The sequence below is a fragment of the Camarhynchus parvulus genome, chromosome 7 (assembly GCF_901933205.1).
Source record: "Camarhynchus parvulus chromosome 7, STF_HiC, whole genome shotgun sequence".
NCBI lineage: Eukaryota > Metazoa > Chordata > Aves > Passeriformes > Thraupidae > Camarhynchus > Camarhynchus parvulus.
In genome coordinates, this window is record NC_044577.1 from 17487047 (window position 1) to 17507033 (window position 19987).

At 37.2% G+C, this 19987-nt stretch overlaps 1 protein-coding gene across 5 annotated transcripts in view; it reads right to left on the minus strand.

Moving 5' to 3' along the window:
• The window catches only part of RAPGEF4 (Rap guanine nucleotide exchange factor 4), a 140881-nt gene that overhangs the window by 70167 nt on the left and 50727 nt on the right, over window positions 1-19987 (minus strand). For all 5 annotated transcript variants that reach the window (XM_030952653.1, XM_030952652.1, XM_030952655.1 and 2 more), the window contains 2 exons: window positions 6188-6260; window positions 5075-5139 (listed from right to left, as the gene is read on the minus strand). In XM_030952653.1, the coding sequence (XP_030808513.1) occupies window positions 5075-5139; window positions 6188-6260 (138 nt within the window). The remainder of the gene's footprint in view (window positions 1-5074; window positions 5140-6187; window positions 6261-19987) is intronic.

The window sequence follows — 19987 nt, forward strand, 5'->3', positions numbered from 1 at the left end:
TGCTTTCCTGCTCTCTCTTTTTTTTTTTTTTTTGGTTCACAATTTCATGAGCATGTGAAACATTTCCCTTAGAATTCTGCTAATGTTCTTTCAAAATCCTCATTTAACAATACACTGAATAGCTCAATAGGCTTTCCCTTTGACAGTGGTCATCCAGGAAAAGTAAACTGAAATATAGGGAAATCAGAAGCAAAATGATTGTGTTTATTTCTAGGCAATGTTGAAATTGTAATACTTTGAGGATTAACTCTTGATTATGGCCTTCTCTGTCCACTCTAAGATCTTTACAATAATAATTGCGGTAAAAGCATTAAGAATAATAAAAAGAAAAATACCGTTTTCACAATCACCCCTATTCTTTAAATACATAAAAATCAACATGGTACCTACATCTTATTGAAAATTTAGTAAAGGAAACATCATATTAGCCAGGAAAGAAGATAGATGAAAAGGTGACTTTTGCAGAAGTATTGCAGCACAATCTATAGGAGCTATGGCATACAAAATCCCTTAAAATAAAGCACTTCCAATAAGTTTCCAGTCTAGAGGATTTGGAGACATTTCATGAAAAACATAAAGGGGATTTTTCAACTTGTAAGTTTCACAAACTCAATCCATGTGTTTTTCAAATATTACTTCGTGCACAAGGGGGAGCTCCTGCAACTCTTTATCACAAAAAAAAACCCCTGAAGACAATATAGGGAACATAAAGGAAATACAGCATGAAAGATTTCAGAAAGAATACATATTCTTCACCCAATAGCAAGAATTACTGTATGAATTTGCACAACTTTATCTTCTTTATTTTTGTCTTCTGTGTTCAGCATGGATTCCTCAGTACAAAGGAGATGAAAAGCATTTCCCCCTTAAAGGACATATGCTCTCAATGAAGAAGGAGCAAACTCATGTATGTTTTAAACAGTCACTGAGGTGAAGCTGTACAAAAAGAAAGGTAGCATGGTTTTTGAGGTAAGGTGTTGTTTTAATGTAGTGTGTCACAGCAAAAAGGTATGTGAGCAGGTAATCAAAGTCTGTACTGTAACAAACACAGATAAGAGGACTTCATTAACACTGCTCAGTCAGCCCCCATTCTTGAAATACTCTGCTTTTGAGAACTTCATTTTTTAGCCTTCCTTTCAAGCAGAATTTTGTGTGGCATCTTAAGGATGTGGGGGTTCTTTCAGCAAACTGCAATATGAAGATTCCATTAGGGAAAATAATATAAAACTTCATCTTGGATCATTAGCAATTTTTAACTATCTACTACTTGAATAAATAACTTACAAATCATTAATTTCTCTTCTTTCTGTGTATCATTTCTATGCTTTCAGGCATCCAAAATTTGCAAAGGAGTTTAAGACACTTGCTGATAGCAAAAAATTGCATTCAGCGCCACAGTCCACAAGAGAGTGGAGATTCATGCTCTCAATGGGGCTGTGTCCTCTGTCCTTATCCACATTAATTCCTTTATCTCCACAATTCATTCCTCCAGTACCTTCTTCTTTCAAACTACCTTATATCTCCAGAGCAGATGGGCTACTTCTTGTTCCTACTTGGGTACCAGTAAAGGGTCTAAAAGTAGCCTGAGTTCACAAGATTGCAGTGAAACTGCACCAAGCATCTGGTGAGCCAGTTTCACTGCCATTTTTCAATGTTTAACAATTGAATATGGTTATTTTCTAAGGGCTCACAAATAGTACTCCTTACTGCATGAACAAGCCCCAAAAGTCAAGCTTCTAGTCCAAAGGATAGGATTCCTGGATAACTGGAAAAAGCTATTTAGTATGTGCTATGTATTTTCCTCCAGCTCAATGTCAGACAGGTTTGATCCATTTCAATTTAAAAATCAGCCAGGAGCATACTCTCAGCATGGTGAATTCAGCATGAACAGAGAAAAAGTGGCCAAATTGTAAGAAGAGAGTCCTGTAGAGGGAAGCATCATGCAACCCTGCTGCCAGCTCTGCTGGTAATATATGGAAGCAGGACCACTAACTATTCTGTCTGCATGCTGGAACCTGGCCTCCCCTGCGTTCTAAGTACTCTTCTGTATCTTTTCCAAAAACATATTTGAAATTATTATTGATTTTGTAATTTTGTCTTTAGGGTTACATTCATCTCACATATGCAACTCTACCCCATGGGAATTTTCAAAAACTAGAGTGAGAGAGCCCAGTCTGTCCCAGTTAAAAAGACTGATGCTCTGTCACTTTCCCTTATGTAAGACAGCATTAAATTGACTTTGTTTCCACTCCCCAAAATATAACTAGGGACAGTAATATACTCCCTCTCAGTATTTTATGCTCAATTTAACAGCTATATTGCATTAAATGATGTGCAATAATGTAACCCCAAATGCAAATGAATTCACATTTGCTAAAAAGAATCTCTTTGTTGCTTTCTCCTAATAGAATTTTTTTTTGTAGATTTTAATGAACTAGACAAACCAAACATCCCCATATGGTGAGAAAATTCCAAAGCATTTATTAAAAGAAAAATCTTATGTTACTCATCAAATACTAATAGATGTGACAGGAGAAAAAAAATTAAGCTATGAAGATGAAACTCAAATAATTAGCAATTATGGAAAAACATCTATTAGAGTACTTGCAAAAGACTCACCACAGGCTAAAAACGAAAAACATGTATTTCATATTTCCAGAGTGGAATACATTAAATGTCATCTGAAGTAAATTATTTACAGTTATAAACTTCCCTGGAAAATGAAAACAACACATACACACTTTGAAATAAATGCATCATGATCAGAAGTATTGAAGATGTTATCTCTTTCTGCCTAAGAGCGCAATGTCTTTTTACCATATGAAAGATTTTGAGGAACTTTCTCTGCATGTCAAAAGGTTCCTCACTCAGTCTTTTTCTGAACGCTACAGAGTAGTCTGCAGGCCTCTCTGAGCTGTATTTGCTGCCTGCCTCACAGGTACCATTCTGGCCATCTAAAGGAGTCTAAAGATGTCCTGAAAGCATTTCTCTTTCCCTGGATGAATGCCCTTCCCTGATGCACTAGCCATTTTGGGAGTCATGCATCGTGCTAAAAATAAGCAAAATATGCAACATCTAGAAATACAGCACTATTTTCCAGTATCTTGATTTTTTGTTTCGAAAAGCTGGCAACAACTCTGGGAAGTTGGCCCTGGAATTCCAGTAACTCCCCGATGGTTCACCAGACTGCAGGGCATGAAGGGCGACAGACATTTTGTGTAAGCACTGTAACAGTTGCACAGTTTAAAACTGCAGGAATGAGGTTTGCATGCAGTAAACAAAATACATATTTACCTCTGCTGCATTTACCTTTCACTGAACATAAATAAAGAGAGCTGTGATCATATGGAGAAAACAAAGAACTAGAATTCATGGACCATTTCTATGCTGTGTAGCTTCTTCTGCCACATTTGCTATGGGACTGTCTGAGCGCCTCCAGGATGAAAGAAGGTGACAAGTATTTGTCACGTATTTACTCACCCAGCTTCTCTCCAGAGAAATGTGTACAGTGTGGGAGGGAGAAGGATGTCTGTTCCATACATGGCTCAGAAAGGAAGATAATATGGTTTGCAAAGGACTTTGTTCTTGTAAAAGTCATTGAGCAGTTTGAGCCTGCCCTAGCCAAGCTCTGTCTCCTATTCAATAAATTATTTTGTACAGGAAGAGTCCTGTTGTGCTAGAAAGCCCAGCTACTGGCAAAAGTATTAATCATTAGATTTTGCTCAATTTCTAAAATACTATGTACCTGAAAGCATTTACCACCCTTAGCTGAGCATCACTTCCCATTACTGGGGGGATATTACCTTCTAGGGGAGACAGACGTTTTTATCTTTTTACCTTTACCTGTTACTTCTATCTGCTTCAGAAAACACACAAACATCTTTTAGTTTGAGTTCTGTACCTGGTGCTTTCCTTGAGAAATCCAGCAAGATTCCTGACCAGACTTAATTCCAAGTGTACCACTGAAATGCCAATGACCTAAAGAAGCACTTAGACATAATTCATAACTGCTACATCAAATTCTTACAGAATCCAAGGTGCTAAGTATTAGAACAGTTACTCAGTGCGTGGAAAAATATTTATGTTCCTACAGGATAAGGTTGTGTTCGGAACTAGTATAGCTAGTGAATAAGGCTCTAGGAAAAGGAACTGCACACTGTTACATGTATACATTAAATAAAAGCTAAATGTGACAATTAAAAAAGGTCAGTACTCTTGAGGAAGCAAGACAGACAGATAGGGAGAGGTGGAAGTAGTTATTTTTGCATTAAGGAAACACACTAAAATATTCCTTGTCTTCATCTGCTGTCAAGAGATGCTTTTTGTGCAACAAAAATACCTTTAACCTTTTAAAGACATCACACAAATGCATCCAATTAAACTCCCATGTCTAGAAAGAAGGCAACCTAGCATCTGTTTATTATTACAACTTTTCTATTCCTGCCATACAGAAATTCTAGAAGTTATCAATCTTTACAGCAATGCCTGACACTATTTGTTCCCACTATTAATCTATGTATGTACTCTATCCCACTATTGAAACTGGCACAGAAATATTCATGAGTTCTTTCGAGTGGGTCCTCATCTGGAGAGGCTGAAGGCACAGAACTATTTTACAAAGGAGAGCTGGGATGTAAAGCTGCTCTCTGAACATAGGAGAAAATTCACCCTGAGCAAAGGGCCAGAACAATGCCTATGCATCAGTTCAGACTCAGGTACACCTTAAAATAGGATTTAATAATGAATTTTGTGATCCACTGGTTATCCACTGGTCTTGTCACAGCACTGCTTTTCTTCCTTATCCTCAGCACTTTTCCAACAAAGACCAAGAAACTAGACTGTAACACAAACTTGGGCAGTTTTGTAATAATCTTGAACCAGCTGGTTTCTTCAGTTATATGATACAAGGTCTAAGACACTCTTATAATTTGTATACTGTACTCAAATGCATCAACCACATGCTTGCATTTGCACTCAGTTATTTTCAATTGAATGCTGAATCCTTTTACATTTTTCATAACCAAATTCCTCCCCCTCCAACAAAAAAAAAAGGGCAAAACTGTGAGTGATTTACCTTATTACAATTTTTAGAAACTTGGCAAAGAGCACTGTTTGACATACTGTCTTTATCTGGCATTCCTAAAAAAAGAATACAGAAAATAAATACATACTGTACATTCTTTGAGTGACAATGAAAATATTTATTAGTAGAACAGCGAATTTGAGGGTTCAATACTTTGATAACACACATATTAATTTGCAATTTTTAAAGAGCAAAACATTTATTCAGAAAAAGGTTTCCTCTACTGAACACAAAAAAGACAAAAGGCTAACTTGGGACAATACTTTAAACAGCTTGTTAAGCACAGTTCTTGTGCTTAACATGTATTCAGGAGTTATTTATACTTTTTCATTTAACATTATCTGTGTCTCAGTACCTGGCAGTCAAATGTGACATTGAGTTTGCACTAATCAGCATAACTATGCTATTCTATACTATTATCTTGCAAAGAAAACATATCGAACATCTAACATAGGAGACAAAATTTGCAGATGCAATTGCTAGCCATCAGATACTGTCCAGCTTGACATCCAAAGAATCCCTGGCAAATAAATATAAGTGCTTTGATTTACGTAAGTGATGAATTCCAAAGGCTGCCCTTGGATTCATGTCTACAGCACTCTCCCACAGCTTGACAGGTTCTCATGAGGCAGAGACATACCCCAAATTATTTAGCTGTGTAACAAAGATTAGAGAGCAGCATGTTTACTGCAAGCTCAAGCACTAACCTAGATTCTCCAGCAAGTTGTGTAGCCCATCCTAACTAAGAAAAATTGAGACAGTATGTTACATTTATTTTACTAACAGGACTCATGACCGTGTTCCATGGTTCATGTAACACACGTAGTAAAATGCTACATGACATCATCCAGTATGTTTTCATCAACAGGCCTGGGTCATAGAGCAGATTTTGGTGCAGCTCTGTGTACACTTGTACACAGCTGGGAGGCAGTTGGTCAAGTTCCAAAGTGTCTTCTACTACACGCAGTATTAATGCAGTTGTAATACCAAATGGAATTAAATTTTTAAAGGTCAATACCCAAACCTGGAGAATCTCCATCTTCCCCTTTATTTCCTTTTCTCATTTGCTTGCCCACCACCTCATATCTAATCTCTCATACTTACTGTCATTGTTGGAGCCAGTTTCCATAACACCATAAGGAGGAGTGAGAAGTCCAGACATATACTGTCGATATTTCTGAAAGACAGCGATGGCACATTCAGTCAGGTACAGACGTAAAAAGCCATTCAAGGAAATATGTGCTCTTTATTCTTGTGTCTCCTGCCTTGTGCTTCTCACACACACATGAGACAATCAAACATGTCTTTACTCTTAACACTACAAGGTCTGCTTTCTTGACTGGAGTACACGCTGCTGTTACTTCAAAGTTGTGCTAAACCAGTTCCCTCTTTCATCTTGCCCAAAGCATGACTTTGAGGTTTCTAATAAATCAATGTTTTACTTAGCTGTGTGATATCCCATAAAGATTGTTTTAAAGCTCATTTGAAATTACACTGCTTATCTGAATCCAAGCTAGAAAGCTACTTTATTATAGGAATGGAGATGAGCTAAGGATTCATAAAAATCATGTACAACAACAGTTTTGGTGTCAGATCTGAAATATACAGGATGTACAGTGAAAACTCTAAACATTTAAACCAAAGGCACAAAGTATGGTATTCAGAAACTACAAGGCTATGAAACACACAGACCTCACACCTCATATTATGTATATCCTCACACAAAAACTGTATTAGCAGCTGAAACTTTGTAACTGTAAAAATAACATCCCACCATACCACCATAAGCTACGTAACTGTAACTGATGTCAGCAACTGATATTTTTCTTCAGTGAATGCTGATGACATGATCAGTAACGTTAAAAGCTCTGTCTAAGGCTTAAGAAACTCACAGAAGCTACAAAAATAACACCAAAGGAAAAAAAATGTCCTTTTATCAAATACAAATCATTCAAGGAATAAGAAACACATTTTTGTTCCAAATCACATTATGTTACTGTCCTGATTAAGGATAAACAATTATAACTCCCTTTTGGAACTGCCAGAAAACATGCTTGTCCAATACGGATTCTAATGTTCAGCATAAATAAAATTCCTCATACAGTCCTTTGGGTGTGCAGTGAGCTCAAGGTGAACAATCAATCAGCTGAAATCCATGCAGGTTTCAACTAAGTACACACAATAACTGAGACAGTGCAATTCTAGTGCGATAGTGAAATTTTAATTTAAAAGTTTTATCCTTTGATCTATGGAGTTTTTTGGATATATTCACTTTTAAAATGTTGCCTGTTGAATTTTAACAATGCTTGAATTATCCTTCATACATTTATTTTTCTTGGACATGGAAATGAAAATATCATCAACTCTAGCACTAAAGACTGAATGTCTTGCATTCTAAATAATAACAAAAGCCACAAAGATTACATTAATCTTAATAATCCAATCCTATTTTTAGACAAACTATTACATCCTAAAGCTTAGTAACATATTATTTAAATCTCACCCATAATCCAGCTGAATACTCATAAAAGCAAATCTATGCTATATCCCTGGTCAGTCACACAAAACAAATGCTATTTCATTTGAGGATAAAACTCTCCTATGAAACCATTCAGTTCCCATATTCTGCATCCAGTCCCATGCCTGAACTCAATGAGTGGAAGAACATAAGAAATAATTATTTTCTCAGTTCAACTAGTAAATCACACATATAAACCAAGGGAAAAAGTAATTTTCATTGCCCCAAAAAAAAAAAAAGGTGTCCCAAGGGTTTGAAATAACATTTTATTCAAACAGATAAATGGTTTGTTCCACCTTCTACTGAATTTGGTCTCGAAATGTAATTTATTGATGTAAAATTGGAATGTTTCATTTGGGACAAGATAAAAATACATTGTATAAGATGTTTTTCTCTTCTTCTTCATCATCATTTAGCTGACATTAATTTCTTTTTTCTGTTTTTCCCAAAATAGCATTTTCCCAGAAATACATTACAATCCACATTTAAGCCACTTCTATAAGGAGCTTAAACTGTGGGAAGAGAGTAATTTTTTTCTTTTATTTCCTATATCATGTCCACAGCAATCATACACTGCATGGCATGTTTTTTCCGATTAATTCTCTGATATTTTTCCTGATTATTCTTCTCATGAGACAAAACATAGAACACAGTATACAATTTCCAAAAGATATAAGGGCCCATCTTCAGAAAAAAAACTACAGGTAGAGTAAGCCAGAATTAGATACATAACTTTAGAGGAGGCATCTAATGCCATTCAGGCACAACTCATGCTCAGGACACCAAAGTTCACCAGGAACAGACTCCTGATACATAATGTAGAAATTTGGTATCACTCCCAAGGATGCCCCCTCTGTCACCTCCTGCATGAGGGCCCCAGCCTGCCCTGGCATCACTCCATTTATGAGTCTGATACAGCAAACCCTGTGAGCAGCGCTGCCTGTGAAGGAGCTCAAGCAGCATTACCAGCAGAAGAAATAATTCAAGGCATGCCCTCAGAAAGCTCAGTTGTTCATACTCCTCCAGGGCACCTCCGCATAAATGAAACTTTCTTCTATATCTGGGTATCTCTGGAGGGAGGGCTGATACAACTGCCTACACATGGTCTCTCATGAGGATATCTCAGTGGGTGTGGGCTGACATAAAAGGTATAATTTATGCCTAAACTTGTGTCACCACATCAGCCAAATTAAATGTCAAGGGAAACTTATTTCAAGGAGTCAGGGAAACACTGTTTGCTGGGAAACCTAAGCATGCAAAGACAGACCTAAGTAATTGAATAAAGATTTGCCAGTATCAGATGGAATAATAAAGTTCCAGGCATGAGATCAGTGAAAGCTGAGATAATGAGACCTATCTTGTTACCATACTGTCTGTAAATGAAAATAAAATTCAGTAAATTAAATTATATTCATAGGTGGCATTTAAAATCATCCTGAAGATTAACAGACAAGATATTTACAAGAGGCTTTTGAAAATATATTCCACAGGTAGTATGAAGTCTGGAAAAGCTTTCCTTATGAAAGACAGGAACAATTACCAAATCATCATACACTTCTTTATTACCAGAAGCCTTCAAGTTTTGTAAATCCAACATGACAGCAGTTTTTAAAGCTACATTCAATGACCTATTCACTGTCTTCAGATTTCTACCAATTTATAAACTCTATCATGCAACAGCTGAAATAACAGACAATTCCTACATCTAATCTGACAGCATGAGTAATAAAGACAGTATTTTTTTTTCCAGTTGCTGACTGCCTCATACCCATGCAGTGGTGAAAATGAACACGTTTTGACCTTTTCAGCCACCGCTATGGCCTAAAGCAAAGAAGACTGGTGACAAGAAACAGTTGGGGAGAGAAGAAAAGGAAGAAACAGAATCACACACCTGCCCTGCTGGAAAGGTGCTGTGAGGGAATGGTTTCTAAGGCCACTCACTGTCAGGTTTCTCAGTGTGTTTCTTTGCATGCTCAAATTAGGGCTTTATTTGTAGTTAGCTGCAGTTTGTCTCATAGGTTTTCATGAGTACAATAGGTTTTCTTCAACCTAGTGAACATAATTAGGTATATTTTTATATCCTAATGTTTAGAAAGGCAATTACTATAATTGTGATGCAAGCTATCTCTAAATTCCTGAAAAACACTTCTAGCATACACAAGATATATAAAATATGTCTTTGGTCTTTGTGGTTAGTCCCTTCTCTTCTGCTGCTAATAGTGAAGAGTTAATACCTGTTTACAAACACTCCAGAATAAACCAGGTATATGCAAAGAATATAGATGAGCCTTTGTTGTCCACGTTCACTGTGTAGCAAAACCCCAGGCACTGTAACAGGAAAGACACAGGACTGATGAAGGGAAAAGCCCCTAGGTATAAAGATTTCAACACAGGTTCTAGAGCAAATACTTCCCCAAGGGCAGTAGTTCTGCAGTTGGCCAATAAGGGCTGTGCAGTAAGGACCCAGGCAGTGATGGTCTGTAGCACTAGGAACTCAGGCTTATGATGCTTCCCCATACCATGGTCAATCTACAGATCCAAGGAAACTGTGGCCAGATACTAGGAATTAAATGCCTTGTACTGGGGACAATTTTATAGACCTCAAAAGGTGCTTGGTTCAATCAATTTTTTTTTTTCCTTTTTTCTCCTCTACTCACAATCTCAATCACAGTGTCATTTTTTACCATTTCTACTGCCTCCTTTTCTGCCTACCCCTAACTTTGAACAGACAAGGTGACAAAGCAAAGCCTGCCTAACTTCCAAATTTGGGAGTAACACAAAATAATTGATTTCAGATGTAAAAGTCCTAAGCCAAACATCAAGGTGACCTTTCCATGCATTTTTCAAAACCTTGTGTAATTATTTCATCAGATGCTATTATTGTGACTATTGCCTGAGGTCTGCAAAACTCCTGTACTCGCTGTCAATACTTCTGCAATGGTTTCTCTTGGGGAATATATACTGTAGCTTGACAATGTGAGCCAGCTTCTCTGTTTTCTTTTGACAATAAATAATTGATCACTGATGCTCTCAGTACAACTCTATTCTTCCTCTAAGCTGGCAGTGAACCACATCCCTCATGAGCATTAGTCAGAAGGGCATGCCACTCCCGTGGCGCACTGTTTCTCCTCTTTTCTCCAGAACAACAAGAAGAGAAGCCCCTGAAAGAGTCTATGAAGATTGCTGGGCCTTCTTTTCACTCATCAAATCAAGTGGAGATTGCAAAATCCAGACTTTTGCCTTTAGAGTTCATACTCTGGTCTTCACTGAACTGATGGGTAAATCTCAGGTCATCTGCCTACTATCTGTTTGTGTTATCCAACAAAAAATGCCTAATGTTCCTAGAGATTTTCACAAAAAAAAACCACCCTAGACTGATTTTCACACTGATAGTTGTTTTTCATCCCAATCTTGCTATAAAGAGGAAAACAAACAGCATCCTTGCTTTTGCCCAATAGTATGTGCTGAGTCCCCCAGCAGACTCAGCCTAATTCTGACTTCAGATACTGTCTTTTCAGTATTTACAAATTACCAAGTGTATTTCTTCTAAGCAAGCTCAATCAGAAAATTTCCATACATTTCAGGTCAATGCCACTTAACTGGCTATCACAAAAAGGAGCTAATCCATGGCTATTTAATACTAGATAAAAAATCATTGTTTGAAGCTAGTGCTTTACTCTAGAACACCAAGTATCCTGACTATTGCTAAATGTCTGCCTTTGTCATTAACAGAATATAAACATCTGCTGTCATCAACAGCACAGGTAAGAAAACAGAACTGAGGTATTTCTGAAGGAAATTATTAAGACTTATTAGGAAAATATAATGCTACAATAGCAAAAATGTATTTTATTTCATGGAAAAATAGAAAATAAGCCATGTGAAGATCTCACCACAACTTACTGAACAGAAACAGATTGTTTTGTATATGTCAGTCTATCAAGTCATTAAAATGTGATAGAAAAGGTCTGAAACAGCAGAAGTGAAGCACTATTTGGTCATGTTCAGATAAAATAACTACAGGAAATGCCTGTAGTAAAACTGCTGAATCCTGATCCCAGAATAGGTACAGTTTATGTAACAGCAGATGAATCTGCATCTTTTCCATTTTTTTACCTATTTACCATCTTCACAATGTTTCTGCACAGCTCTAACCAACTACGCTTTATTTTACACCATCTCTTTATTTTGGAGACATGTATTTTCCTGTCACATTTCCACCTAAACCAATTTATCGTGCTTGAAAAGCTCTGTGTGCAGAATTTGCTTTATCACAGCATTCCCTTGATATTTCGTCAAGAAGAAAAATGCACCCAATTCTCTGAAATCATGCCAAATAGCAGACTTGGCTACCAGATAGAAAGCCAAAGATAAGACTGCACCACAAAAAAATTCATCCAAGGAAATTAGAGCATGAGCATTGATTAAGCAAATTACACAGCCTATTCTGCTCCATCTAATTTAAATATAGAAATGCCATCATACAGGTCTCCAATTCTGTCTCCTAGAGAAATCCACTCAGGAAATGCACTTGGGTGGTGACAGGACTTGGCTGGGAGGGGTGGGAAAGATTGCATACACTTAGAAGAGGACAAAAAAACCAAATTAAGAACAAAGGGTCCATCTGATTTATGTGTTTATTTTACTTCAATTGTGTAAACATGGAGTAGATAATATATTTACAGGAAAAAATACTTAACTGCCTTTAACATCAAGTTCAAGTTTTTGAAAGTGGCTGAAAAAGCTTTATACATTTCCATATTTACTTTTTCACTGTGATATCTTTAAAATAAAATTATGATGTCACCAACAGTGCTTCAAACTCAATATAAGATCATAAAATAAAGATGTGCTCTCCTTTCTTCCTCTTCCATTATCACATGTAGGAGAGAAGCATCAAATCACACCTAAGCTGGAATTTGAACAATGCAGTGACAGAACAGAACATCATTCCTCTTCAAACTGTTCTGCAACACTAAGAATTGTAAACCTGCATCTTTACTAGCAAAGCCAGCAGGTACATCTCAAAAACGAAGAGCAGAACAACTAAGAAAAATGTGCTGTTTTAACATAATTTTTCTTACCACTACAGCCAACCTTTAAACTTACATTAACAGGACTTAGATGGAGCCAAGTCTAGAATCATAACATATTTTAGCCAACTATCACACTGGAAAAGCAAGGATTGTGGGTACTTAGCAAGCTGGAAGTCAGCAAGAACCTCTAAACCAAGTTGCTGCTTCACCCTGAGACTGCCACCTTGAAAACACAGAAGGCCTGATACATATGACCTACATATCTTTGCATGAATGGAATGAAACAGACTTCATCTGAAAAAATTCATGAGAAACCAGGTGCGTGCTGCTGAGATAAACTGGAAACCTCCCACTACAGGCTGTGCTCTGACAGTGGCCTGAAGTCACACTCCTCTGTAGTAAAATTCTGTAAGCTCACTACAAGGTCTCTGCAGTAGCTAAGTCTTAAAAATAGTTTTTAAGTGCAACTTAAATGACACATTGGCCTTATGACACTGGGCACAGCAGTGGTTTTATTCATGGTTATAAACAGTTTCTGTTCTTCCCTCCCATTACATATATTTTTAAAAGGAGATTTGAAACAAAGGAAAGGCTGGTGAGCTGATCTGTAACTCTGTTTTTCACATTTATAACCTCTGAACACAGAAGTACGTTCATCTAGAAATTTTTCTGGAAGGAAATTTTTTCATCTGGAAGGAAACTCTGGGTTAAATATTAATTCCTCTACAATCAATATAAACCTCTTAAGTAGTTCAGTGGGGTCAATCTAACACTGCTTTTGCTTCTCACAGAAACAAGCATACATCAACCTCCAATACTCATCTAACATCAAAGGCTTCCTTTTCATGGATAATTCTCCAAACTGTTTCTATTCAATTGTGCATAACAATAACGACGATATTTAATAAGTGTAAATAAGTAAACACACAATTTCCCTTAAAACATTCATCTTTCTTCAAAGCTTTTAAAATATTATTTTGATTACAGTGTGAGCTGCTTTAAAAGCAGTTTGTACAGCTCTCTCAGGAACACTGCAGAGAAATCAAAGCAAGTACAATACAAAATAAGAGAGAAAAATGTAAAGACAAAGTAAACAATTATATTTTAGGAAGTATGATTGAACACAGGTGATTTCTTCCAGTGAAAAGCATGTATTCTGACAGAAAATCACTCACAATCAGACTGATATCACCTAACAGGAACCCAAAATACCTGGGCCTCCAATTCAGCCAGCAGTCCTTGCAATGGCACCACTGGAATTAACTTGTCAGCATAACCTCTCAAAGGCCAAGCTACTCCTCAAATCTGGAGTCCCCTTCATACACGCTGTATTATAATAAATGCAGGAGCTCACAATAATTTTTTCAGCTATTTTCTAATACAGTGTTTAGTTACATTGTTTACATACACATTTACAGTCCAACATCTCATAGCTCTCAGGTCTGAAGTTCCCTACGAAAGATCTCTTAACAGCCTGTTAAACATAATCTCTTTTTGTACAACAGCATCTTTGCTGAAGATTTCAAAATGTATTGAATGGGAATGACTGTCTTTTATCAAACTGAAGTGCAAACATTGATAACAGTGATTCAGCTGTGCTATGACATAAGGATTAAGTAAACTGCAATGCAACAGCCTTATTCGGATGGGGCAGTTTTCAAGGTTTTTCCTACAGACTGAGGTCAGTGCAAGTGATTTCCTCAAATCACAGACAATTTATTTTGCTGCAAGCGCTGCAGCTCTGACCTGGAGTCCTGCTGTGACTGTCTGTTGTACAACTCTTTCCTTAGGGAAAAAGTTAAGTAACAGTATTCCCCTTCAGCTTAGCCCTAGAAACATTTTCAAACCTCATGACAAGAGGGGACAGTGAGGAATGGAGGCACACAAGGATGGGAAAGAAGTAAGAAAATCCCACTGGAAGTTAAATGTTAGAAAGAAAAGAAAAAGTAACAGGAAATAAGAAGGAAAGGACTGAAAATGGGTGGAGGGCAGGAAGGGAGTGCAATATATAGCCTAAATAGACTCCTTCAACCTACCGGAGTTGTCACAAGGAATGAAGAGATTACTACAAGGAAGAGGGCATACTATGAAAAAAGGGACAAAAAAAGAGGTAATATGATGCAGCTTATGGATATGTCTAATAAACAAACTCCCTCCTCTCTTTTTGCCACTGAAGAAGCAACTAGGTTGGAAAAGACCTTTGAGATCCTCAAGCCCAACCTATGACCAAACACCACCTTGCCCACCAGGCCATGGCACTTAGCACTACACCAAATCTTTCCTAAATACCTCTAGGGACAGTGACTCCATCACTTCTCTGGGCAGCCTGTTCCAGTGCTCAGTAACCTTTTTTGTGAAGAATTTCTTCTTAATGTCCAACCTAAACATCCCCAGGTGCAGCTTAAGACTGTGTGTTCTTGTCCTATCTGTCGATATCTTAGAAACAGGTATACAATTCCACGACAGGCAGAAGCCTGGCTCCTTAAATTTGGCTGATGTTGAGACAGTTTAGGTTTAAAGATTATGCAGATTGAGATGAACAGCACACAAATCAACAAGTCTGTGCCAATTATCCAATCACAAGCTTTTTCTATTTTTTACTCTATTTTCCATAGTGAGGCATGCTAAATGTTCGCAATATTTTTCATTATGTCACTCTGGGATGTAAATTATAAAGAAAAATTAGAAGAAAAGATAATATGTGAGTTTTAAAGGATTAAAACAGTAAACACTAGGCAGAGTCCAAACTGCTCTGTGATTCTGAAGAATCACTTGGTTAAAGAAATGATGAAACATTCTCACAGATTAATTCAGTTGTGTAAAAAAAAAAAAATCCAAATTCTTCTAGTCACCATTTAAAAATTACTCAAATTCTGGATTTTTTCCAATTGAGTTGGACATCAAGTATATAGCCTAGTTTTACTGACACTTCTGTGTGGGGAGGAATTTTGTATTAAAAAGCATTGTAAATATTTTATTAAATATTTAAGTATTGTAAGCATTAAGTAAATAAAAGTATTTCAATATTTTATTAAATATTTGTATTACTTGATTTTGGGTTTTATTTATTTCATTTTCTGAAGGGGTGTTTCCCTCACAGTACAATATATAACCACAAAAAAAAAAAAAGGTAAACTTCATTTTCATTCCTCATTATCAGTTTTCATCCTAACTACCTACAATCTGCCATGTTATTCATCATCAAGATTAGAGCAGCATTTGAGGAGACATGCAGTGGGGCTCAGTAATGAAGATGCACTGTAGAATTTCTGAAGTGAAAAAAATACTAAGGAGATTTTAAGGCTGAATACATGACCAAAAGAGAAAAATGAAACAAGAGGAACATGAGAAAAATGGAGACACAAGATAATGAAGGGTAAACTACAGAACTGAACTGAATAATAATCTTTCCAGAAAAAGAAAGAGAGTGTACAGAGAATAACATTACATCACTCTCCTTCTTTGTCAAATAGAGTCCTGAAATCAGCTTAATGGGGGGTCCAGCTTTGCTAAGTTCTACACACAAAATAAAAGGTCAGATCCTGTCTCCCTCCTCCCAGATAGAAATGTCAAGAGTGCAGCTAGGGGCAGGATGGAAGCAGGCAAGTGACACAGCACAAAAGTTGCAGAATGGCACAATTTAACTAAACTCAAGATGAGAATGTTTCAGCAGAGATTTTTCTTCACATAAAGCAAGTATGATTCCATCAGAGCATGAGCTAACTGAGAACAAGAAGTTCACAGCTTTGGCATTCACTGTAGGACAGACCTCCAAAGGCTGAAACAAAAATGCCCTAGGAAACTCTTTCCCATCTATTTATTACTCTCTTGCACTGAAGCTGTACCACCACAAAGGGATGCAACTAATAAAAAAAAACGGAGCCAACCCTGTCCCAGACAGAGTTTTAACTAGATATAATCAGATTCAAAGAGGCACAGCTGTTAAGTTTACATAGGACTACACAAATGACAATTATGATGATGATGATGAGGGTGGAAGACTGTAAACAATACCTATAAGAGAAAGAGAAAAGGGGTTGCTGAAGACTCACTAACAGACCTTTAAAGTTAGCCACATAGTATGAGTGTAACAACACAGCAGTTCTCCAATGAAATTTAGGAAGCATATTCCCCATCAGAGGGGCAATGAGTAAAGCTGATTCTTGCACTAAGACAACTTCTGCCAAACTACTAAAAGATGTTCTGAGTAAAAAAGCTGTGGCATTTACGTTGTCATCCTGAAAGATCTGGTTTTACAAGCATATTCTAAAACTTACGTTTGGTTTTAAAAGTTATCTATCCAATAGAAACTTACTAGGAACTGATATAATTTTCTGAACTTTTATGTATCCATTCCAATGGAGCAAACAGCCATTTCTTCTGGGTTTCCCCTTGCACATGGCTAGAAATAATTTCATTAGCATATTGAAATCTCAACCTAACCACTAGATGGATAGATTTCATGAAGTCAGGGCATACAGTAATAGATTATCAATTTTGGAAGTAAAACATCGTTCTAGCCCACTGTTTTCAACTGTTCACTTCTTATATATATATCTGTATTTCCTGCTCATACTTTATGGAATCATGTTTCATTTGTTTATTTAAAGGATGAAAAAAACATTACGAAACACATCAGGCAGTGCTGGGGAGGTCCCAACAACTGCTTCTCACGAGCCCTGGCAGTTCTTGTTCTGAACCAATTGGAAATTATGTATTACAAGGAATAATATTTACACAAAGCAAACAGTAGTACTAGATAAATACACAGTAAAATAATGCTCATATTTCAGGTTAGCTACAGCAATAAAGATGTAATTCAGGAGAGGTTTTCAGAGTGTATACTAGTAGCAGAAGGATGATGGTGGCCAGCAAAGCTGTTTCAAGCTACCAGAAGATGAAAGCCAAAAGTGACAAGACTTTGTACTCAACTGACACTCTTTGTTGGAGCAGCAGTCCCAGCAGACAATTTGATTGCCTTTTCTCTAACTTTCACAGAGCTGTTTTATCTAGCTCTCTTACTATAGCCCCTAAACAGTAAAAAGAACAGTGACATGCATACAAAGAACTCCTAAAGTGGTTCTGTCTATAGTAGAAAATGCTACTAAGAGCTTGACCCAAATCAACTCTGAATTTATCAGTATGTTTTAGAAATTCCTGAAAGATAAAAGATGTATCCCCTTAAAACTATAATTCTCAGTGTCACATGTTAGGCTTTGCTTACTAATGAGAATTAGTATGATTGATGTCTTCCTTTACTGTTCTCCTCTCACGCTTTGCAGCACAATGGTCAAACCTCTGCAGCTATGGCATCTAGAGTCCAGTTTTGTTGTGTCCCCTTGCCACACATGCCAGGCCATACTCTCTTCCTGCATGGACAGATGGCAGAGTTCAGTGTGCAGACACTGGAACAGCAGCACAAGGCACTTGGCTATTAAGCAGTATAGTGGCCAAACAACTGCTCCTCAGTACCTGACAGGAAAAAAACTGTAGGGCAAATAAAAAGAACCTCTAGCCCAGGCATGGCCAGGTGGGCACTAGGGTTATCCACAAGGGGCTCTTCAACTTAATCACTGTATTTAGTGCATCACCATGCTTGTGAATACAGCCCAGCAGAATGCTACTGAATTAAGTGTTTAGTATTTGTAAAACGCTTCTAGATACATAGATTAAGGATCACATACACATAGTATTATTCTGACATTGCATTCCTTCAGGAACAAATACCACTGTCCATAACTGGGCTGGTATCTCTTTAAATCTAGATCATTAGAGCTCTCCCGAGATGCCCATCAGTGTACAAAGAAGCACTCATTTGATTATTGTACAATACAAAACCCCCTGCATATATCCACAATGATTATATATTCAGTACAATCCCTTTAATGTCAGCACATCAAATGTGTTTCCGTTGAGATTTTGCATTCATTTTCACATTCAAGTGAGTTTTGTCTTGCCTTCACATCTCCTATACTTGATCTCTCTCTTTAAACTTGGCATTTCTAGCAACCTCTCCCTGCTAGGTCTTAAAAGTAGATTCTTTTCTCAGCTCAATAAGCAAGAGAAGAGTATATAATTTCCTACTTTATGTATAACATCTGGCACTGTAGAAAGAACCAGTGCAAGTCTTACAAAGGCAGCAGAAAAAAATAGCTGAGAATCCTCCTGTATGGAAAACAACTCAGCAGCACTGGCTATAACACCTATTAAATATTATATGAAAGGTTAGTAGACTTCCTGGCAGAGCACAGTAAAGTAGGTAGGATTTCACTGCTGTATAGCAACAGAGCACTGAGAGAGGGCATTTCGTCAAACATTAATACCAATCTCAATCTGCTTTTCCCTATATTAAATAAAAAAAGTCAAAATAAATATGACAGGAGTCTATGTTTCCACACATTAATATTTTGGGTGATAGCCTACACAAAGCATCTGCAACAAAATAACCTTCCCTATTTAACCAGCAAGCAAGCTGAAGGTACAAAATTTCCCAAAGCACCAGAATGACTTAATCACGCTGCATTTAGAGCAATAACTAAGTCATTGCAGAAACTACACTCCAATGATGTTCAGTGAACCCAGTAACATAATTTAGATATATTAAGCATTCAGAAACAGTTACCTAAGTGCTGTGCCTCTTAAGAATCCCACCAGAAGCATATGACAACTTGGGGCTACCATGTGAGGTTAAGATCTATCTTTACCAATACTCCAACTGCAATAAGAGGGTGATTAAATGAAGATGACCTCCTATTTCAACACAGTCCTAAAAAGTAGAACCATGATGGTGAAGTTCACCTTTGCAATGACAGCACATGGCAAGGCCAACTGAGACAGTGCCAGGAGTGATCTTACAGTACATTAGAAGCTTCATTTAGATGTCCAAGGTATTTCACTCAGTTGTCCAAACAGAAAGCAGACTAGTCAAACATGGGCCCAGTTGGCAAGAAGAAAACCTGTTTCCCTGATTACACACTGGTAGACAGCCCTTCCTCATGGACTGTGAAGAACAAAAATAAGATCAGAAGGTATTTGTCTTCCAGTGATTTTAAATTGCTTGAACTTTTCCTGTTAACAAAGCAATGTTGCTTTCAAAACCTTTTTATAAAATTCTAGCTCTTCAGTCATTTGTTAACACTTATCTGTCACATGCTCCTAAAGATGCAAAGCCTTCAGGAGGAGCCTGGGAAGGAAGTATCTGAGATATTGTCAGTGTCTGAAGGCAGAACTAATCAGTCCATGGAGCCTCAATAATTGTCAGGTTGTTTTACAGCTCATCTGCTAAAGCACTGCCTAAATAGGAATCAAATGCCTACAAAAGCCTGTCCAACATGTTTGTGGAAATAATAG